This window comes from Onychostoma macrolepis, chromosome 07 (assembly GCF_012432095.1).
Source record: "Onychostoma macrolepis isolate SWU-2019 chromosome 07, ASM1243209v1, whole genome shotgun sequence".
Taxonomy (NCBI): Eukaryota; Metazoa; Chordata; class Actinopteri; order Cypriniformes; family Cyprinidae; genus Onychostoma; species Onychostoma macrolepis.
The window spans coordinates 38508185-38531706 of record NC_081161.1 but is presented as its reverse complement, the minus strand read 5'-3'; the positions used below and the strand labels follow the sequence as shown (position 1 = coordinate 38531706).

General features: G+C 33.9%; 4 protein-coding genes across 5 annotated transcripts; 1 reads left to right on the top strand and 3 right to left on the bottom strand.

The window, feature by feature from the left end:
* Nucleotides 1-643: 643 nt before the first annotated feature.
* nitr12 (novel immune-type receptor 12) lies at nt 644-2560 on the bottom strand. Its single transcript, XM_058783464.1, has 6 exons — nt 2489-2560; nt 2018-2371; nt 1545-1922; nt 1340-1468; nt 963-1009; nt 644-881 (listed from the first exon to the last, which is right to left on the bottom strand). Exons 1-6 carry the CDS (start codon nt 2529-2531, stop codon nt 753-755), a joined length of 1080 nt encoding a protein of 359 aa, XP_058639447.1. The 5' UTR covers nt 2532-2560; the 3' UTR covers nt 644-752.
* Nucleotides 2561-6045: 3485 nt separating this feature from the next.
* LOC131544932 (uncharacterized) lies at nt 6046-8380 on the bottom strand. The gene is made up of 6 exons (XM_058783467.1): nt 8244-8380; nt 7737-8087; nt 7549-7596; nt 7298-7450; nt 7152-7183; nt 6046-6326 (listed from the first exon to the last, which is right to left on the bottom strand). Exons 1-6 carry the CDS (start codon nt 8284-8286, stop codon nt 6219-6221), a joined length of 735 nt encoding a protein of 244 aa, XP_058639450.1. The 5' UTR covers nt 8287-8380; the 3' UTR covers nt 6046-6218.
* A 748-nt stretch (nt 8381-9128) lies between these two features.
* LOC131544930 (uncharacterized) lies at nt 9129-11001 on the bottom strand. 2 transcript variants are annotated; one of them, XM_058783465.1, is made up of 6 exons: nt 10936-11001; nt 10407-10757; nt 10208-10324; nt 9874-10026; nt 9705-9739; nt 9129-9241 (listed from the first exon to the last, which is right to left on the bottom strand). In XM_058783465.1, the coding sequence occupies exons 1-6, from the start codon at nt 10976-10978 to the stop codon at nt 9137-9139; spliced, it is 804 nt and encodes a 267-aa protein (XP_058639448.1). In that variant the 5' UTR covers nt 10979-11001; the 3' UTR covers nt 9129-9136. The 2 variants fall into 2 exon arrangements, with proteins under 2 accessions (XP_058639448.1, XP_058639449.1); XM_058783466.1 differs by having other exon boundaries at nt 10208-10276.
* A 3828-nt stretch (nt 11002-14829) lies between these two features.
* nitr9 (novel immune-type receptor 9) lies at nt 14830-16854 on the top strand. The gene is made up of 4 exons (XM_058781684.1): nt 14830-14936; nt 15032-15376; nt 16203-16547; nt 16631-16854. The coding sequence occupies exons 1-4, from the start codon at nt 14900-14902 to the stop codon at nt 16852-16854; spliced, it is 951 nt and encodes a 316-aa protein (XP_058637667.1). The 5' UTR covers nt 14830-14899.
* Nucleotides 16855-23522: the final 6668 nt, after the last annotated feature.

Here is a 23522-nt window from a genome sequence, read left to right as displayed (position 1 = left end):
TTGATCAATATCGTATCAGCCTCCCCGAAAAATTCCTTAACTGGCCAACAATTATCAGTAACACCAGATTTGTAAGTTCACCAAAGGGCGTCTCATGCTCACTTGATCTCAGGACCTCTAGTACAAACTTGAAATTTAGTATACATGAGGCTGGACTGAAAACATTTCAGTTCTTGAAATGCATTTTGAGACTAACTGCTTCATCTTTGCAATTTCGATTCTCAACAACAGGGGGAGTTAAATAGCCAAACTGTACACTCCAGTGAAACTCTGCTTCAGCTGCAGCTGCAGCTGGCTCAGATAGGGTTATTTGTGTGTGTTATAAACCTTAATGTAACTAAGGTTCGCTTAAACTGCTTACAATTGACATGTATCATTATTATTATTATTATTATTGGGCTATTATTATTTATTGTTTTATGTGCATATATAGGTTCAGGTGATTGGCTCAAAAAGCCTGGAAGTGTAACATGCCAATGAGCAAAAAGGGCAGATTTTTTTTTATTAGGGGTATGAGCACTGAAGATGTTTAACTCCTGTTTTTTTTTTTTTTTTTTTCACCAATGGATTTAAATGTCATTTACCTTATGTTTTACTATTTAAATTACAATAAATACTAAGAAAGACAAAAGTTTTGGTGAAACAATGACATTCTTTTTATTAGTACTCATAACAACGCAAATATAACATCAAATATAACTAGTAAACACATATAGGACAGTATTACTTTATCATGTTATATCACAGAATTGTTATTTAATACTAGAGCATCTAGCAGTGGAATATACAACATGTGAGTATGAGCTTCTTTCAGTCTCGTGTCTGTTTGAGTTTCTTCCAGAGAAATGTACTGCTGCGTAGCTCAGCTCCTCCTCTACACCCTAAAACCAACAGCAAAGTACTCCATACATAAATAAAACATAATATATAATGAATACACAAATATAGTTTATTTATTTTACCTCATTAGCAGGAGACGAAGAAAGTGTTGTTTGCAATGGCTGGGTGTCTGTAAAGAATATGAACCTTTTCAGTTGCAGTAATCAGTGAGTTTTTTTAACATACATTTTAATATAAAATCTTAATATTTACACTTTTTGATATGTTAATATGTACATGTATATTTTGCAGTGCATGCTCCAAAATAATCGAACTTCTCTTAGTCATATCTCAATGATAAAATCAGAATTCATCATATTTTACAATAGAACAATTTTTAAATTAAGGTGGATTTAATTTCATCTTCATCAAAATCACTGTCAGTAATGCTCTAATATGATAATAAGATTATTATACAATATGATCATCAGTGAATATTCTTGATATGAAAATGGCTTACCAGAAAATGCTTTTTGTCGTTTTTGTACTCTCTTACATAGAAGGATAGCGATGATCACCAACCACAAGATATTTGTTGCTACCAAAACTGGGACCTTTAAGTCAGTCCAGACGAACTCAGAAATGTGTTCTAAGATTAAAAAAAGTCTAAATATTTAAACTGCAATTAAAAGGTAATTTGATCTATCATATGCAATTTTTCTTACCTCCAATTTCAAGCCTACTTCCATTTCCAAACAGAATCTCTCTACACATGACCACAGCGCAGTAGTAAGTCCCAGCATCAGTTAAACTGAGGTTCTTCTTGGGGAGATTGTAGATACAGGACTGTACATGTGAATCTCTCTCAGAGCTCTTCTCACATTGATCATTTGTGTTTCCGTGCTTGTAAATGATTCCTGGATGTGTATCTCCCGATTCATCCCTAAACCAGTAGATGCTGTGATTTCCTACAGATTTCTCAGTGAGAACTGAACACTGAAGATTCACAGAGTCTCCCGGGTAAAACTCATGCTCATTTACCTGAGTACCCGAGTCCATTGCAGACAAAAACTGCTTAATATGATGTTGTCTTGTATTTACCCCTGAAATTACAAAACTATTACATTATTTAGATGTTCAGAATGTTTTTTTCTCCAGGACAAGCAATTTGACTAATTTTTGCTATAGGTTTGCTTACCTTTGTAGTTTAAAAACAGTCCACTACTAAAAGTTATAAGATCATAGTCACGGGCGCCACAGTAATAGATTCCAGTATCCGATGGCTTTGCATCTTTTATGGTTAGAGAAAAATTAATTCCTTGCTTTAGAACTGTAAATCTCTTGTCATTCTTGAAGTCTCCGTAAAATGTTGGTGTTAAAGTGTCAGCATAGAGACTGAGGATGCATGTTGGAGCTTCTCCCAGAGATTGCTTGAACCAAGAGAAATAGTTTTCAAAGTCTTGAGATATCAAGCACTCTAAAGTTATAGTTTCGCCTGCAGTGAAGGTCTCCAGGACTTTCTTTTGAACTACAGCAGCAGATGCGATGAAGCCTGAGAAGGAAAAAGTACAAACAGTATCATCAGAACAGATCAGAATAACATTTTCTTAAATATTGTAAGGTGAGAATTAACTTTGCAGAACAAATTTCTTTTCCACAACAAACACACCTGTCCTGAAGGGTAGAAAAAATATCAGAAGTACTTTAAACATAGTTGAGGACCTCTGTGCATTTGGCAACATCTTATGGAGTGTTTGTAAGACATGTGGGTGTGAAACATCTAGATTTAGGGGAGTCACGACTTGCCTTTCTGATTTAGATGACATGTGATTGGCTGTTGTCATTTTTCCATTCAGGCCTTCTGACCCAAGACATATAGCATCTGATGTGGCTTATCTTTTGTTCTTATGATCACGATTGGAGCCTCTGTGAATTTGGTGTCTCCTAATGATCAACTGGTAATTTAATTCTTTAATTCTTGCGAACTATAATTTTCAGTAGTTTTTTTACCTTTTATTTTCTGCATTTCCTTGCTACACAGTAAGCTCAGAATGACCCCCAAAAAAAAAACACTGGTCCAGTGTTATTTGATCAACCTTATAGATAACCAGTCATTGTTTTAATAACATCATACTCACAAAATTACATTTATATGTAGTATGTAGTCTAGAAATACAGGGAGCATTTAAATGTTGCACAGTAGCTCATCCAGTAATGAGCTGTTCCAGATAATTAAGCCTGTCATGGCTGTTGGACACACTTTGCAAGCTTTTTGATGCTTAATTGATTATTTAACCCTCAGAACATGTCCACTAACAATATTATCCTGTAAAACATGTCAACTAATGAACTGGTGCCCCCTATGTGCAGTCATTGGAAAAACAGAGGCTCAAAACACCTCCCTGCTGTCAAACCACTGCAGAACAACTAGTCATACAGTGCTTTGATCAGTCAGTTTCCCTCAAAATATAAGAATCCCTCAAATTTATTTACCTATTTTAATGCAAATAAAAGCTTATTTATTCTTGTAAACTCTATTTAATAATCATTACACAACTTTTAGATTTAATGAACGAAAAGATTTAATGAATTCTGTAATGGAAACTAGCTTGTATAAACCTTAACTAAACAATTTAATAATCAATAAATAAGAAATCTGTACCTGTATGATGCTGTACCCACATTGGACAAGTGGTTTGGAGAATGGATGGATGATTCAGCTTCTTCTGGCGAGATGCGGGAATTTATTCGGCATGACCCTCACAGTGCATTATGGGTATTCTCTTCCTACTGCTGAGTCTACATCGACTGTACTCTCATTATTGCGGTGCATTATGGGACTGAATGAGTCCATTCAATAACGTCCACTATGGTTTCAGACACCACAATAAATGGCTGTCCCCTCTAATTGTGCCCTATTTAATGGTATAAGGAGGATTTCTGGCACAGCCAAGGTCTTCAGACTCACTGGCTGGGTCCGAATGCTTTATTTATTTCAAAAGGCTAATTCATTTTTGGTTCAATAGTCAAGGAATGGAACATTATGGGATGTCAAAGGCAGCGAAGAATACATCTATGCTGCCTTCAAAAATCAATCAGTTGAAGACATCTCAGGAAACAGGAAGTGAATCTAACATTAGATTTGGACATGCCTTGATTCCTACCTTTTTGAAGGCAGCATTTTTCAGCTTTCAGATGCATCCACTAGAAACTTCCAGGCAAGTGTGTTAAAGCTGTTTGGAGCTAATCTCTGGATACTGGCCCTCCAGGAACAGGATTGGACATGCCTCCTGTAGGTCATGCGTGTTTTGTGTTTAAAAACAACATTAGTTGATAGTGAATGAATATTAACATGTGATATTACAAATGGGCAAGATCTTTGCTTTGAGAAATATGTGATGGAATGAACATCAAATTTGTTTTAACTTGCACCTTCAGGTAAAGAGCATCTAGTTAAATGATCTGTTAGCAGGTTAAAGTACCATATCTAATTAGCATGTGTCAAATTTTGAACCACTGCAAAAAAAAAAAAAAAAAAGAAGCATGGTGATTTTTATTGAAGAGGTGCATAATAGTGAATAATCACTATTTATGTAGTGTTGCTTAGTAATGCTGGAGGAGAAACTCTAAATATAGCCAGATCACAGCTGTCTGCACTTCACTTCAACGTTTGTGTTTCACTGCAATAAGATGATGTATGGAAACTTTTACCACAGAGACGTAAGCGCGCTTAAGTTCGCTTGTTTATTCTGTTTCAGAAACAAAAGTTGACCGCAAACTGAGCACTGTGCAACAAATTCATTGTCTTACATGTATTTATGGCATAAGTCTGTTTTCGAAACCATTAGTCAATGTGTGAACTTGTGGCACGCATGCAGCTGCACACTTTAACAATGCATTGGGATAAAAGTGCATTGACAGAGACACTTCAAAAGACTATAAAGATAAAACATATTACTATATTAGATCCAGTGCACTGTTCATATAATGGAATTGTCAGGGCTTTTTTCACAGGTGTTTTACCTATATTTTGAATTACACGTTGCACTGTTTTGTGTTTTAGGGTTAAAGAAAATGTCTGTAAACTAAATGGATAATGTCCTGGTACAATATTACCAGCACTTTTTCAGTTTTTCTACAATGTTTATGCTGGCCAACAGACTATACATGTAAAATGTTTTGGACTGCAGGTTGGACCAAGATAAGTGACAGATCATATTAAACGAGTAAAGTTTTTGATTTTATTAATGAGCCTGGCCTGGAAAATTCTACTTATGAAAGGTGCATTCATTCATTCGTCCGTTTTTATTTATTTATTTATTTTTCCAAAAATAAAAAAGACACCCATTTAAGAGAATGCAGCATCTGCACACAACGATTACATGCTTTGAAAGACAACAAATCAATTTTAAAATACTGTGGTCTTGACTTTAGTTTTTTATTTCACTTCTCATTTATTAGTGCCATCAGTACCATCATTTAAAAATTACTAAGCATTAAAAATATGGGAATTTGGGAATTTTAATTTCTGACAAGGGTACATATTTTAAATTTTAAGTTTATTTTCATGGCTGTTTCATAATAAAAGTGCATTTTTTAAGTTATTGTCATCTGTGACTTAACACCTCACTTAAAAACAGGGGTATTTTGTCTGTGGTTATGGAAAGTAGAGTGAAAGGCATGTAGTGTGATGGTGTTTGTGTGGTTGAGAGATGAGCGGGGGGTCAGTCCGGTGGGTGGAAAACAGTCAAACTGTTATGCTTTCATGTGCACACTGGCACACAGACATTTAAGAAAGCCTTTATGTGTTTAAAAAACAAACAAACAAAAAAAAAAAACAGTTAAAAAAAAAATAGTTTACACACATTTAAAATAGATTTAAATAATGTGCATTTTCTTTAAATTGTCATGAGTTTATTCATAATGGTCAGGCTATACTGCCACTGCTCACAAAGTACATTTTTGTGAAATGTGTGCATAGTTAATAATAGTTTTAATAATTTGTACAGTTATGTTTTGTTGTGTATATTTACAGCTTTGTAATCTGGTCCGCTGAAGTTCCCCTCAGCACGTCTCATTCTACACTGAACAGCTTCTTCCTGTCAGGGTCTGTATAGGAAATGATATCATTCACAACCCCTGCCTCTTGAGAACGGGCCTGCATGCTTATATCTTAATTACAGAGAACATAAACACATATAAATTAAACTTCTTAGAACTTTCAAATGCATTTGATCTTTACAGCTTTTATTGCATTGAAAATACTGAACATTGCAGAGCTCACATTCACTTTAAATGTAAGGCATTAGTAATAGTGTATAAATATTAGAGTCTTGGTGATCATATGGCTTTTAAACATTAGAGTAGGCTACAATATTTGACCGTGTGCCACTGTTAGACTATGTAGTAGCAGAATACACAACATCTGTATCTTCTGTATTTCTGGCTGCTCTTCTGGATTTGTGTTTTGAGAATTGTAGAGCGGCATACACTGATGAATAAGGCTCCTGCAACAGATTGAAAGATGATTTTAATGACATTTTAATTAATTTTATTTAATTCATTTTAATTTGACATTTTGACAAATTTAATTCAAATATGTACAGAAGAAATCATATAAGCTAAACAGTGAGCACACACACACACATGCATATATATATATATATATATATATATATATATATATATATAGATTTATTAGTATCCAAATACATTCTCTGGTGTTAGAATTATAATTAATTGCTCATTCTGGCAGGAATTTAAAAATTTTTTAGCTGATATTGTTGCTGGTTTGTACCCCATACATACAAAATGCAAGATACTTTTTACCCAAGCTTTATTTTATCACTTTTTTTGCCTTATTTTTCCTTTTAAAAATTAACCATATTAAATTTCCTTAAGACAGAGCAATATTCTGCTCAAGAGTTGGATTCTCACAAAAAGATTTCAACCATGCTGTCCTTTTTAAAAACATGATTAGAGCTAAACAGAAAAGAGAAACAGGACCGCAGGCCGTATGGAAAACAATCTCAAAACACATACTATATTTCCTCTAAAGAATTTTCGACATAAAAATAATATTGAAAAACACTGATATTAGAAAAGTTATTTTATAGCCATTGTCATTATAACTCCTTTCAATAGCAGAGACTTGCGTATTTATAATCTTTTTGTACACCGGTCGACCCAGTCTTTAATTTCAACTGTACAATAATTTTTGTCAATACATGTTGCAGATCTTAGATGAATTCTTAGTAAAAAAAAAATAATAATTCAAATTTATTTATTCCACATTCATAGAATGGACATTTTTATTATAACAATTAGCTTACCTCATGATGTTGTGTTTCATGGTGATCAGCATCTGCGGAAAAGAGGTATAGTTTTTTATTATTTAAATTTATTTCACTGTTATTTGCAAATGATTTCCATACAGCAATGTAAGAATATCTTTTGAACGGAATAGATGTACTGTTACCTTTTCCCTGCGTGTATCTGTTCTGTATCTTAATGATGAGCATGGTGAGCAGAATGATGATGAGCATAACAATAAAACCACCAAAAATAATGGTCAGCTTATAAAAGATGTTTTCAGAACAGTCTCTTGCAGAAATCGGACTCTTTTTCAGATCTGTTAAAAGTAAATCACATTTTACTCTAACACACCACCATAAAAGCATTATTGTATATGCATATTACAAGGATTAAAGAAAGGCAGATGATAAACACCTTTATTTGTTATTTCTGTTTCATTTTGCAGTGGTGTAACACTCCTCTCTGTGCAATAAATGAAGACTTGAAATGTATGAGTCAGCATCACAGAAACATTTTGGAAATCATAAGGATGGATAAGGATTTTCTACTGCACATAGTGTGCAAGCTGTTCTACAAAAGTGCTGTTGAAAAAGAAGTATTACCTTTAATGTCTAGGTGTGTTCCATCACCGAATGCCATCACCCAGTTTTGCCAACCACAGAAGTACAGACCAGAATCAGAAATGTCCACATTTAAAATTTTTAGGGATGTGCTTTTGCTGTTCAGGGACATCACAAGACGGTCTGGTTGAAAACCATTTAAATATGTTGCCTTTACTTCAAGCTCGTAGGGTAACATCATGTATACAATGCTAAGAGGTACAGCACTGTTTGTTTGCTTGAACCAGTGTATGTTGTTTCCAGTATTTGTGGTGTGTTGACACCAGATAGTCACGCTATCTCCTGGATGAGCTGTGATATTTGTTGACTGAGATGCTTTAGTTGTGAGAAAACCTAAATCCAACAGAAGAATAACAAATCACTTTAAAACATATTAATATTTATATCTGTGTATAGAACTGTCTTAAACTTAATGTTTACTAATCAGTCTTGAATTAATCATTCATTAATCTTGCATGATTGAAGTAATTATAGTGCAGTAATGCTTACCCGTGCCACAGATCAACAGCGCTGAAATTATCATATGCACCATTGCAGTACTGAATCAGACTAGAACCAACGAGGAAATTAAGATGAGGAAATCAATGTGCTTTTTTATGTGAGGGGGTGTGGCTTATGCTTACATCAAACTATAACAGACCTGTCAATCAACAGGCGAGTCCACAGCTACTAGTTCAAAATAAGAAAATTCATTATTGATCAGATATATTGATAATGATGTGATGTTTTCTTTACTGCTTTAGCACACCATAGTTTCCCCATAGCACTTTTGAGAATAAATTGTTCCACAGCATCTTTACAAAGAACTAAAATGGATGTTTGATTCTAATGTATCATTGAACATATCTTTTCTGATCATTCCTGGATTATATAATTGACATTATTGACATGAATTGTTAAACTTGATTTTATCCTGATTTGAATTCTCTGAAGGCCCAGGGTTGAATGGATTTACAGGGTTTAACTGTTTGATTTAAAGTGTATTTAAAGAGCAGAATTATTTAGTCTTGAGCGAGCAAACTTAAAACACTGCTGACTGATCAAAAATGGTATTTGGAGCATGCGATTCATGAGTAACGGATAGCTGGACACTTTAATCCGCATCCAACTTGAGAAACATCCTAAAACACTGATGTTTAATTATAATATAAATTCAAGGACTTTTTGAACTAGATTAAATTAATATCGGGAGTCAAAGTAAACTGCAACGCAATTTTAATAAACTTGACTATTATGTACAGTAATGCAAAGGAAAGACAGATCTCTGATCTCCTCAATAATTACATTTCTTAAAACAGTGATACTGTTAGAAATAAACCATAGATAATAAATAATATCAATAATAAATAATATAAATAATATCTTTCAGTAAGTTTCATGTTTCAAGTATTAGTGTACACAGCAGTTGTATCCTCAGTATGTCGTCCTGTTGTTTTGGGTCTCTTGTTTGAGAAATACACAGCAGCATATTCTACTGAATCATTTTCCTGCAAAGAAGAACAAACACGTATGTCAAGACTCTAATCAAAGGGATCAAATGTCTTGGATTTTATTCTTGAGCATTTGGATACAGTTTTCCTTTTCCTTAGCCTCCAAAATAAATTCTACAGCAAAAAGTAAAAAGTGCAACTATTTATGTCCTTAATAGCCAACATAATTAGAAATAATATTGTTCGATTGGAATCATAAGATAATACCACACATAGGCTATACAAACAAACTATACAAAATATAATTATTCTTTTAATGTGTAGTTCAAAAAACTCATTGCAATGAATCACTCGTAGAAGAGGCACATCAGTAATTAATTTATAAAGTAGGCTAATTAAATATTTTGCTATTTACCATAATAAAAAATAAATTGTGATCTGGTAGAAAACAAATCTTTGGTTGTTTTCATGTCTATGGTTTGACTTAGCCCTTAGAGTAACACGAGTCTGTGGAGTTTACCTTGTCATCACGCAGTTGTGCTTGACATTCGGCGACTGGCACAAAGCAGAGATAAAGACAATCAGTTACTCTTAATGAGAGAATTAAAACAATTTCAAAGCAATTTTAGAATGTTCATTCCACATTTGTGGTATTACTTCATATTTTTGACCATGTGTAAAGAGTTTACCTTTTTTATGCTTCTGTCTTCTGTGTTCCCTGATAATCGCCAAAATAAGAGGAACAATACATGTCAAAAAAATGATTCCACCAAATAGGAGGGTCAGTTTGAAATAGATGCCTCTAGAACAGTCCTCAGTAGATGTAGATGATTTTTCATGATCTGAAAAGGAGTGGACATAATTTCAATGAAACCTTTTAAGCGGTTCCACAAAGAACACATTATATAATTATTTCCCCCCATAATTTGATTAGAGAGTTTAAACTAGCACATTTATATATTAAACACATGTAGTTTTAACTTTAATACTGAGAGTAAAAACAAAAACAAAAAAAAAACATACCCTTTTTTGAGATTCCTGTGTAATACTTCTCTGATGTGTGAACAGTTGGCGAGGATAAGTCATTTACCACTGTGGCATTTACAATGGTATTTAAATTGTGGTGTTTTTCAACATATGCTATTAATAACAAAGTGAGAAAAAAAAGCTATAAACAGTATATAATAATTAGAGTACAGCGAGGGATCACCAAAAAGATTACCTTTCACTTCAAGTCTGGTTCCATTGCCAAATTGCGTGTGATATCCTATAGCTCCACAAAAGTAGAAGCCAGAATCAGACATTTTAACTTGCTTAATTGTTAGGGTCGTGCTCTTGCTGAACTGATCCATAACCATGAGATCTTTTGTGAAACTGTTGAAATAATTTGGCTCAACCTTCTGAAGACTTTCGGTGTATAACATACTCGCAATAGCAATAGGTACAGCACCATCTGTTTGTTTGAACCAGAACAGACTTCCAGTAACATGGATATTGTGTGGACACCACATCGTGACACTTTGTCCTGGATGAGCAAGTATACTTGCTATCGAAAACATAACTTGGAGAAAACCTGAAAGCCATTAAACAAGAAAAGTAAAATCATAGCACACCACAAAACAACATTTTCTGTCAAAATGTGTCTCCCCATTTTAATCTGTGTCTTCCCATTTTAAACTCTACAAAGATTGTATGTCTCTAATCATAAAATTGTAGTTTACAGTAAAAAAAAACAAACAAAAAAAACTTACCAGTCACAAATAGCAATAAAGCTGCAGTTGAAATATGTAACATTTCTGCACTGAGTCAAAACAGAGCTGAAGAGGAAATTAAGTGGGCGATATTGATGTGTTTTATATATAAGGAGGAGTGGCTTTTGGCACAGCTAAACTATGGTAGACCTATCAATGAAAAGGCCAGTCAGGGTCAGACCCATATCTGATATAGCTGCACTACAAAAACACACACACACACACACACACACACACATACACACACACACACACACACAGTCTGGCATTTGTGGTTTTTATACTGTACAAACTGTATGTGCTATTGCCCTACACCAACCCTACACCTAAACCTACCCCTTACAGGAAACTACTGGCAATTTTTGAATTTCATAAAACACTGTTTTGTATGTTTTTTTAAGCCGTTTGTTTTACGGGGACACAGGAAGTGTCCTCATAAACCATGTTTACGTTGTAGTACCCATGTCATTATACATATTTGTGTCCTCATAAACTATACATACCAGTACACACACACACACACACACACACACACACAATATCTGTACAGAGTGCATGATCAAGTACAAAATATGCTGTGATGATGGCCACATTGCACTATACTGTTTAGCTAGTGTTTTTTGTTTTTTTTTCAGTGCTCCGAAAATGTTTGCTACTGAATTAATTAGATTACCAAATGGAAGCATTAACTAAATGTAATCTTAATTAAATTAATAATATATAAATGATATTAGTACAACTAAATTAGTTTTTTCCCCCTTGTAAATACATATACTTCTGCATGCATAAATAATTGGATGTTTGTGTGTGTTTGTGTGTTTATGTACTTATGCACCATGTTTATAAATGGGCAAGTGAATTAAGATACTTTTTTAAGTAGTAGGTTGTAGTAGTTGTTGTACATTTGAAAGGGGAGTTTTTAGTCTGGTATATATTTATTCATGTCTATATCTACAATACTTGGCACTCTGTAATGTCAGCCCATTATTTGTAATCTTTTTTTTTTTTTCAAATTAAGTATGCAGTACATGTTTATTATTTTACTCTGTATATCCTTCTCATATGCACTTTAAAGTTAAAATATCTAATTAGGGCATTCGACTACAGGTGCATCTCAATAAATTAGAATGTCATGGAAAAGTTCATTTATTTCAGTAATTCAGCTCAAATTGTGAAACTCGTGTATTAAATAAATTCAATGCACACAGACTGAAGTAGTTTAAGTCTTTGGTTCTTTTAATTGTGATGATTTTGACTCACATTTAACAAAAACCCACCAATTCAGTATCTCAACAAATTAGAATATGGTGACATGCCAATCAGCTAATCAACTCAAAACACCTGCCTTCAAAATGGTCTCTCAGTTTGGTTCACTAGGCTACACAATCATGGGGAAGGCAATCACTGACACCCTTCACAAGGAGGGTAAGCCACAAACATTCATTGCCAAAGAACCTGGCTGTTCACAGAGTGCTGTATCCAAGCATGTTAACAGAAAGTTGAGTGGAAGGAAAAAGTGTGGAAGAAAAAAGATGCACAACCAACCGAGAGAACCGCAGCCTTATGAGGATTGTCAAGCAAAATCAATTCAAGAATTTGGGTGAACTTCACAAGGAATGGACTGAGGCTGGGGTCAAGGCATCAAGAGCCACCACACACAGAGACATGTCAAGGACTTTGGCTACAGTTGTCGTATTCCTCTTGTTAAGCCACTCCTGAACCACAGACAACGTCAAGAGACGTCTTACCTGGGCTAAGGAGAAGAAGAACTGGACTGTTGCCCAGTGGTCCAAAGTCCTCTTTTCAGATGAGAGCAAGTTTTGTATTTCATTTGGAAACCAAGGAACTAGAGTCTGGAGGAAGGGTGGAGAAGCTCATAGCCCAAGTTTCTTGAAGTCCAGTGTTAAGTTTCCACAGTCTGTGATGATTTGGGGTGCAATGTCATCTGCTGGTGTTGGTCCATTGTGTTTTTTGAAAACCAAAGTCACTGCACCCGTTTACCAAGAAATTTTGGAGCACTTCATGCTTCCTTCTGCTGACCAGCTTTTTAAAGATGCTGATTTCATTTTCCAGCAGGATTTGGCACCTGCCCACACTGCCAAAAGCACCAAAAGTTGGTTAAATGATCATGGTGTTGGTGTGCTTGACTGGCCAGCAAACTCACCAGACCTGAACCCCATAGAGAATCTGTGGGGTATTGTCAAGAGAAAACGAGAAACAAGAGACCAAAAAATGCAGATGAGCTGAAGGCCACTGTCAAAGAAACCTGGGCTTCCATACCACCTCAGCAGTGCTACAAACTGATCACCTCCATGCCACGCCGAACTGAGGCAGTAATTAAAGCAAAAGGAGCCCCTACCAAGTATTGAGTACATATACAGTAAATGAACATACTTTCCAGAAGGCCAACAATTCACTAAAAATGTTTTGTTTTCTTATGAAGTATTCTAATTTGTTGAGATAGTGAACTGGTGGGGTTTTGTTAAATGTGAGCCAAAATCATCACAATTAAAATAACTAAAAACTTAAACTACTTCAGTCTGTGTGTATTTAATTTATTTAATACACAAGTTTCACAATTTGAGTTGAATTACTGAAATAAATGAACTTTTTCACGACATTCTAATTTATTGAGATGCACCTGTAATTACCATCCCTCACTACAGCCCCCTAGTGGTTTTCAAAATCATAGCCAGCACCCTCCCTTTGTCTACAAATACACATGGTGCATTGGCCTAGATTAGGGGGTGGTGACATGAAGTCTTGACATAACAAATGCTAATGCATAATGCTTCTTATAAAACGTGCAGAATGATTTGCACCACTAAAGAACCAACATTTAACATTTCAGACAAGATAGATGTGTGTGGATGTATAGCTGATTGTGATCATTTTAAAAATCTGTACCCTTTTGCAAGAAGTAAAATAACAACAACCCTTTGTTATAATTATGAGTGTATATCACTAGGGTTTCTTAATTTTATGCCTAATTTTATGTTTTACTTTTCTTAAAGAGTTTTGTGCAACTGTGCTGTTGATATGTGTTCATGAAGAAAAAAAAAAGGAAAAAAAAAATCTTTGTTTCAGTCTTTCATCATTCGGCTTAATTTTTCAATGCGTTATTTACAATCATTAAAAAAGCAACAGAAAAAAAAACCTCAATTTAGAAATATGTTGGCATCAGAACAGACATAAAACCACTATAGTTTAAAACAAGAAATTTGAGTTTCAACTTTTTTAGGACATAGAGACCTTCAACATTATCCTGTTACATGCCTTTCACAGTTTGTACTATGAAGCTGATGTGATGTGTACCTGTGAAGCCACAAGGCTATAGGTCTAGAGAGCATGTCGTTGTGATTTTGTTGTGGTCATCACAGATTTGAGTTCAATCTATCCTTTATTAATGTTTTTAATGTAGCCAATTAAAAAAAGGTTATTGGTTAATATCAGGCCCATCTGACAAGTGAGATTTTTAACATATTACACTGTTTTCTCTCATCAGTAAAAAGTAAGACTGCAATTTTGATGACTGCACAGTTTTGTGATCAAATTTGATTTCCCTTCATCTGCTATGCAGTCAAGAAACACTTACTTAGAACTTAAGAAGGTCAAATTACCACATGACCAGCAGAAAACCACAACTAGCACACTGCCTTTCTGTCTTTATGTTTTTAGAAATAATTTTCCTAAACATACTTCTTTTAAAAATGCCATATATAAAGGTATTTACTGATGGTGGCTGCTCGTGTTAATCGTGCAATTATTTGTCTGAGAAATTAAAAGTAGATCATGAAATCATCTCCGAAAGAAATGATCAGTGGAAAAAAAAAAAATCTGGCACAGCACTTTTTGACATGAACACATCCTACTGGTTGCTCACATCATTCACTGCATCTCTGGTGATGTTCGTTTTGTCATCGCTCACCTGCTTCTTACTAGTTTAGGATAAATCTGTCCAAATATGATAAACTTTGGATATTTGCTTATTTTTCTCATCGGTGAGTTGAACTGTCTTTTATGTCAGAACTAAACTGTCTTTACATTCATTTAAGCTAAAAAATTTTTGCTTGTTGTTTTTAATATTTTTGTTTAGGCCTCACTGCCTCGCACCTGAATAATCCACCTGTGTTTGCCAAACTGGGAGAAACCACTAATATGTCTTGCTTTTACCAGAGCCAAATGGCTATGCACTTCTCATGGTACAAGCATGAACTTGGAAAGAATCCAAGGCTCATCTCCACCATATACAAGTATGAAAACAAAGCCCGGTTTTACCATAACTTCGAGAATAGTTCACGCTTTTCTGTGCAGAATTATGAGGGTGTGCATCGTTTGGTGATAAGAAACATACAGCTCTCAGACTCTGCAACATACTACTGTGGAAGCGCTTATTCCAATGTAATGGAATTTGTTGAAGGGACAGAGTTGATAGTTGAAGGTAATTATAATGTATTTTTGTTTTAAATAATTTTGAGTTATTTATGATTATTTTGAGTTATTTCTTAGTTATTGACTTAGTTTTGGCAGCAATGCAGTAGAAAAGCATGTTGGGTTCCCACCAGAACCTTTCAGTGAACAGATCTTAAACATTTACATTTAGTCATTTAGCAGACACTTTTATCCAAAGGGGAACAATGGAAGCAATCAAAATCAACAAAAGAGCAATGATATGCAAGTGCTATGACAAGTCACAGTTAGCTACACGTAGCATGTAGGTTTTTAATTTTAAATTTTTAAATTATATAATAAATAATAAGAAAGCAGATACAATAGAAAAAGAATAGCGCAAGCTAGTGTTAGTGGCCTTTTTTGCTTTTTGTTAATTGTATAATAAATAAAAAGAAAACAAATAGATAGAATAAAATAGAGAAGCTAGTGTTAGTTTTTTTTTTTTAAAGAAAACAAGCAGTTAGTAAATGAATAGAGTGCAAGTCTAAAAGAGGCACGTTTTTTTTTTTATTATTATTAAAAAAAAATAGAATAGAGAGTGCTAGATTAAAAACGATTATCCAAAAATAATAAAGAACCTTCTTGTGAAATGAAAAGGTCACTTGAATATTAAAGGTTCTTCATGGAACCATCTATGTCAATAAAGAACCTTATTTAAAAAGTGTATATTGGTAGGTATATAGAGTGAACTTATATTTATAGTGGTAGTAAAACTATTACCTAAATGCTAGCTTTTAAAAATAAAGTACAATATTTGAATGCCGTATCCATAACATTTTTCACAAAAGTCACTCAATAATTACATTTCCATACAGGGGTGAAAAGCTACACTGTTGTAAAACAACCTGCTTTAATTCCATCACATCATGGAGATTCAGTGAATCTTACCTGCACAGTTTTAAACCAGAAGTGTGTGGGAAACAACAGTGTGTACTGGATCATACAGGAGTCAGAAGAATCTCGCCCAAGATTCATTGGCGCACATGGGACGAGTGTTGGACGGTGTGAGTGGAGCTCTGAAGCTGGTTTTAAAACACGTCGATGCGTTTACGGCTTCTCTAAGAAAGATCTCAAACTTTCTGATTCTGAGACTTACAACTGCACTGTTGCTGCATGTGGGGAGATACTGTTTTGGAATGGCATCAAACTGGACATTATAGGTATGTTCTTCAAGAAGTAACTGGTAAAAAAGTAGCACTTTTATGATATGTTAACATTATATTCACCATTTTGTCTTTTTCAGGCACTGATTCAGCAGAACAGATGATGACTTTTGTAATTCTTTCCATTGCTAGAACATTCCTTCTTTTAATTACCATTTCCACAATTACTTTTTGGTACTGCATGAATTCAAAAAGAATTTTAAAAGATGGCTGTTCTCCATCTGTCATTGCTCTCCGAGACAGACGATCCCGACCAGAAGGAAGACCAGGTTTTTTGATGAAATCAGTTTCTGATCATCTGTAATATATAACATATCAATCCAAATTCATGTATGAAGGAATAAGCAAAGACATAATCTGAACCTTTTAACGTAATTTTCTTTCATGACTGTCTCCTTATTAGAACTAAACTAATAATAATATGAATTAACTATTTTAAGTTACATTGAGGTTTCAAAAGGGAGTTTTGGCAGCAATGCACTAGAAAACCATTTTTGTTTTTTTTAGAAAACCAAGTGAACAGTTCTTAAAATAATTTTTTTTTGTCTTGTTGTGATTAATCTGAAGAACTGTTTTATTATAAAGATCCTTTTGTGGGATGAGAAGGTCCCTTTAAAAAATTGAATGGGTTATGTTATAGCCCTGCTTGTTTTTAATGTTTTTATGAAATATCTGTATTGACTGCATGATCAAATCATAGTATTAGCTATTTACTGCCATGCAAGCCACACATTAAAGTTGAATAGCACTGCTCTAACTCTAGCACTCTCTATTCTAATTCTATTTTATCTATTTGTGTTCATTTTATTTTTTATTATTAAGAAAAAACACTTGACCCTCTAACACTTGCGCTTTCTATTCCTTTTCTACACTGTAAAAAGTGATAAGTTGAATTAACTTAAAAAAAATTGAGGAAACCCGTTGCCTTAAAATTATTAAGTAAATGATAATTTAAAAAAATAAGTTAATTGAATTGTCAAGTTCACTTAACTTTTAAAAAATATATATTATAATAATTTTATATTATATAATAATAATATAATAATTTTAAGGCAACGGGTTTCCTCAATTTTTTTAAGTTAAGTCAACTTATCACTTTTTACAGTGCATAGTCACAGCCTAATAATGCAATAGTATGTTCAGTATTAGGATTTTTCAGTAAATATATCGTACTGATTTTGACATTTAGGCACTTTAGAAAATGTGTTTTAATATATTTGTATGGAATAGGTTTGTTAAATCTAGGGTATTTAGGCTAAGCCATTTTAAGATAAATAACATTCTGTGCTAACAAATTTAAATGAGGTGGTTGTTTTCAACAAGGTGGACACAGTTCTGTTGATAACAGTAGACCTGCTGGTGAAGAAGTGACAGGCACAAGAAAAAAAGGACAGACAGAGATATTGAGGAAAATTTAGAAAAGGAAAAGGGAAGTGAAGGTGCTGTGTAAGAGAGAACCTTTAGGCCTATTTATTTTCCATGGTCTTAGACTAAGGATGTAGACCTTTTTTGTGACAGCCATACAAATAATAGGGTTATCTGTGGTTTCAGAAATTGCTGTGGATGCATAGGCTATATAAAAAAGTGCCAAAATGACACCTTTTGGGGTACAACAGCTTGTCATTGGAGCAGTACCCTTAAAAGAACATCTTTGTACCATTTTTTATTTATTTATTTATTTTTTATTATTATTATTATTTTTTTTTTTACCCCTAACAGGTATATAGTGCATTAAGGGTACAAATTACTACCAAAAGGTACTGGTATTTACTAGGGGTAAAACATTTTTAAAAAGTCCTTTTAAGAGTACTGCTGCCGTAACAAGCTGATGTACCCCAAAAGTTAAAAGTTTTGGCCCCTTTTTTCTGTGTGGCCTGGATGAGTGTGAGATTTCCTGGCCTGAAATTGCGTCCTAGTCCAGCCCTGGATGCAGCTCGTGTTGAATGCAGGGTTGCCAAATCCGCATTTTTTGCACGGAATTGGGCTGATTTTAAACTGTTGCGGAGGGTTGATTTTCTCCCCTGGGTTAAAGGTTTGAAATATTACCTAAATTACATTTGACTGAAATGCTTCTATTGAAAGATTTTGCATTCTAGCTATGATAAAACTGTGGTAGATGTTAAGTTTTGTGAAGGATGGCCACTGGTAGGACGTTTTTTTTAGCTGTGTTTATGATCAATCTGCATAACAGTGACTGTAAAATATGTATTTTAGGTATGGAAATTACATTTTGTGAGTTTTGATATTTGGGATGGATATGGTCGTTGTGCTACTTTGGGGGTTACTTCAACCCCCCTCAAACCCAACAAGCCTTCAACCCCCCCCCCCTTCTGCATCCTGCCCCCGCTGTCCTCTTTTTTGAAAACTAGTCTGTTCTCATGTCTTGCATTTAGTGAAATATCTGAATAATGCAGAAATGAGAAATGCATATACATTCAACAGAGATTAAAATGTTCCTAATTCATACATTTATTATTATCAGGACACAAAAACACATTTGATAAATGCATTAAACCAATGATTAAACAGATGTTTGACAATAAAAGAAAAACACAATAATAACACAAATGATAAGGGTATTTACAGGCCCAGAAAAGGTAGAATCTTTAGCATGGCAGTTTGTATTGCACAGGAAACATTCTGGTTAGCAACAATTTTGGTGATTTTTCTGGAATGTGGGCATCTGATTTAGTGAATTTCCTTGAAAAACCTATTAGAGGAAGTAGAAATAACCATGAGAATATATATATATACATACATACACATATATGTGTGCATTACCTTTACTTGCAAATAATGCAACAGTATTTAAAAGATGCAAAAGTCCAATATATTTTACCAGTAAATAATTCATTAGTTTATTATTGTATAAACAAAATGACTGTAAAATGAAAAAGATAAAAATGAAATAGAATGTACAGTACTTAAGCCAGACCGACTATTTGTGATTTGTCAGTTTTGAACAATCAATTTCCCATTAACGAGTGTCGATATAGTACAGCAGCAAACTAGCCAATAGATGTTCTGGGAAAGTATTTCACATTAGACTTACTTAGACAATTAGACAGAATAGACTTACTTGGACAGAGAGGATGACTCAATTCAGTGAGCTTTCAGAAGTAAAAGAGATTAGCAACTGTTAATGTTAAACAAATATTAGACAACTATTAATAAAACATATAACAAATACAGATAAGAATGCACTTACCTACAGAGTGTCTTTATTTTTATGTTGTTTGACTATGATTATAATAATTATTACTGCTGAAATTATGTTTGAAGACACCAAAATGAGAGTCACTGGATTCATAATGTTCTGATCTGCAAAGTACATATTGCACATGGTTATGTTTGTACCAGCATAACATTCATGAACATTGAATAAAAAGAATGCTTTGAATATTACCTGTGTCAGCAATAGTCAGTTTAGTTCCATGACCAATGATTATTTCTCCATCTACATCCATGGCACAGTAGTAGGTACCAGTATCAGAGATTGTGAGGATCCTCACTGTGAAGTTGTAAACACACGTTTGTGTAGCAGCCATTGCAAAATGAGCATCTTTGTTGCCATCTATAACTCTAGACAGGGATTCTCCTGAGCTTCTCAATAGACTTTGTGTTGTTCGCAGTCATCCATGAATCGAACCGTACACTGCAGAGTTATGTTATCACTAAGATTAACAGGTTTTAAATCAGGTTGCTGTAGAATTCTTCTTTTATTTGAATGTTTTCCTTAAAAACGAATTCAGAATATAGAAGTTCATTGTTTTAGACAACAGATTGAATGAGTTCAAAGCTTTGCAATAATTCAACTTACTTGTTATCATCAGAAACGTTCCAGAACTGAAATACAATGCAGTGAGCTTAACCACTCCACAATAATAAGTTGCTACATCCTCTTGTGTCATTCGGAAAATGTTTAGATGATAAGTTCCATTCCCCATTGTCACACCGAGGCGTCCATCATCAAAGCCTTTTAGAAAATGGACATCGTTCCTATAATAGGACTTTGCCATGGGCTGCGGGTTCTTTCCTAATAGTTGCTTATACCACACAATGAGATTAAAATCTTTTCTGAGAAAATAACATTGTATTGTCACACTGTCTCCAATTTTGGCTTGATGCACAGGTTTTGGTTGGTTAATCGTTTGGGCTGTGAAGCAACCTGAATTTAAAAAGTAAATTAAATAAAAATCCATGCTTTAACAATGTATTTGAGAAGAAGATTAACAATGTTTGCCTACCACAAAAAGCAAGGATGATTGCACTGACAGCATGCATCTTTTCTAAGCGTTTGCTCATTTTGAAGAATGAGAGACACAGGCCATCAAAAGGAAAATGTTGTTTGAGCTGATTGGCAGATGTTGTCAGGTGGCAGAGTTGCCTCTCATTGGTTAACCAACAGCATCCCCCTTTAGGACATATTTTGACATCATATTTTTAACCCACTTGTGGAAAGTTTGCTATTATATATATTTAACATTTAATGTTATTCTAAACTAATCTTGACAAACCACTGTATATATCCTTAGAAAAACTTGAGAATCTAGTTTCCATATTTGTATTGAAATGACTCAATTTATGAATTTGTTACAAAGTACTCATGAGTAGTGACTACAGACTTTTATTTTGAAACAGCAATGCACATGTACAGTTATAAAAGATTGGGAAACCTCGGTTAGTTTTCATGCCAGAGTTCAAAAATAATATACTTTTTCCACTTTTTTTGAGGAAAAAAAAAAAAAAGCTAGAAAAATGTTTATGATATAAAGAAATATTGATAGATTCTCCATTTATGTCTTTTATGTCTCCATTTAAGATCAATGTCAAATTCTAACATTAATTTGAAAGGAAATTGGAAGTTCATTTGCCTAAAAGTATGCTTAGATTATAGCTAAGCATAGCTAGATTATGCACTTTAGAAAAAAAAAATGTTTATGATAACTAACATACAGTATAAATAAACCGAATGGCGTATGTAAATCATTCAAATAAGAAAACAAGAGGTTATAAAATAAGGCCAGACATACTTAGCTGGAATAAAAGTGACAGACTAACCTAATATGAATAATCTGAATGTAATCTGAATAATGATATTTTGCAAACTTTGCATTACATATGCATTTTTATTTTTCACATTTAGTTTTGAAGTTGTGGTGGCCTGATTTTGTTCTATATGCTACAACAATTAACCTTTAGGAAAGTTTGAAAAATAGGCCACTTTGTGTTCCATCCTGTCTTTGAAACCACATGGTGTTTCTCTCTTAGTTTTTGGTTCTTGTGGGCAAGTACAAGGGTCTCAACAGTTCATTAAATGTATATGCATATTTGCCTCTGACCCCATTACAAGACATAAAAGAAGGCAAACAAGGAAAGTTCAGAAGTACTGGATGTTATTATTATTATGTTCTGAACCCTTCAGCTTTGACATTAATTCATAAATGATTCCAAGTAGTGCTTAGTTTGAGTGCATATCAGTTTTAATATTGATCAGGTCCAGTTTTAATAATATCAGTTGAATACTGATCATGGACAATAAGCTGAAACAGCTTCTAAAACAGAAACTTTAAAGTAGAAGTGCAATTTTAATAATAATGTTGCAAAATATACTGAAAACAGGAAAGTACATATTGCAGGAGTAAAGAAGTATCAGGTTAAGCAGCTGCTATTACTGATTGCCTTCACCTTTAGGAATTAACAACCTCTATAGTAAAGCGTGAGGTTTTGTCATTATTAAAAATAAAAATCAATAACAATTGTAGTTCAAAGTGATTTGTGAAGGACAAGTAATAGCTTAGTTTTCCTCAGTGATGTCCGACATTTGACATTTAAGGCTGGAGTAGATTGTATCCTTTCTCGTCATTCTTGGCTCAGTCTCTGAACTCTCTCTAGTGGCATTGTTTTCAAGGAATTGTAGGGTTGTGTAATTTAGGTTCAGTCTATCTTGATTCTGTGAGGGGAGAAAAAGGAAAGGCATTTGCTCAATGAATGCAAATACCAACTTTTAGCACAGCAACTTTATCTGCTGCGTTCCTGACGCTCAATCAGTTGATCATAGCGGTAGCAGCGCTAAGGTCACGGGTTAAATTCCCAGGGAGTGCATGAACTGATAAAAAGTATACTTTAAATGCAATGTAAGTTTTAGATGAAGTGCATGAATGTAAATACTACAGTGTCAAAATGTTAAGAGATTCTGACGTACCAGAGAAGAACTGACATCAGGCTCTGGAATGTCTGTTGGAGACGGGTCAGAAACTTCTGAAACATATTAAAACTTACTTTTTAGTGCTGATAAAGTGGAAAATAAGTAATGGGGTTAAACCAACTGAGGCCTTAATTTCATAATTGAAATGTACCTGCAAGCAGTTCACTCAGTCTTCTCAGTCTTTTACATAGCAATATGTTGATTATTCCACTCAAGAGCAAAATGAGAGTATTGAAGACAAACACCACATGGTAAGGCCAGTTTTGAACATGATTCTCTAAAACATGGGGAAAACATTTTGGTTATGCAAATGAATAAGCTGGCATATCAGTAATGTACAAGAAACAAATAACAGCAAAAAATAAATAAATAATAAAAATAAATGTTGAATCTCAAAATGATTATTGGCAAAGCATTTAAAGTGCTTATAACATATGCAATTATAATTATAATTGTAACATACATACAAACATATACATATATGTTATGAACTGTAACTAGTGTAAAATGCTTTTTAATCTGTGTTGTATGGTGTTTTGGAAGCATCGGCATCCTACATTGCATGTTATATGTACATAAAGCACTTTTCTTTTGCTAAATTCCTGTAATACAAAAACTTTTGTTTTAGCAGTAATCACTGGAGTAGTTCTTACCTTTAAAACATAGACTTAAATTTCCCCACATGGTTTGGTTGCTCCACATGCATTCATAATGTAAGAGTTCTGTTGAACTTTTAATACTAAAATTGAAGCAATTATGTCCTT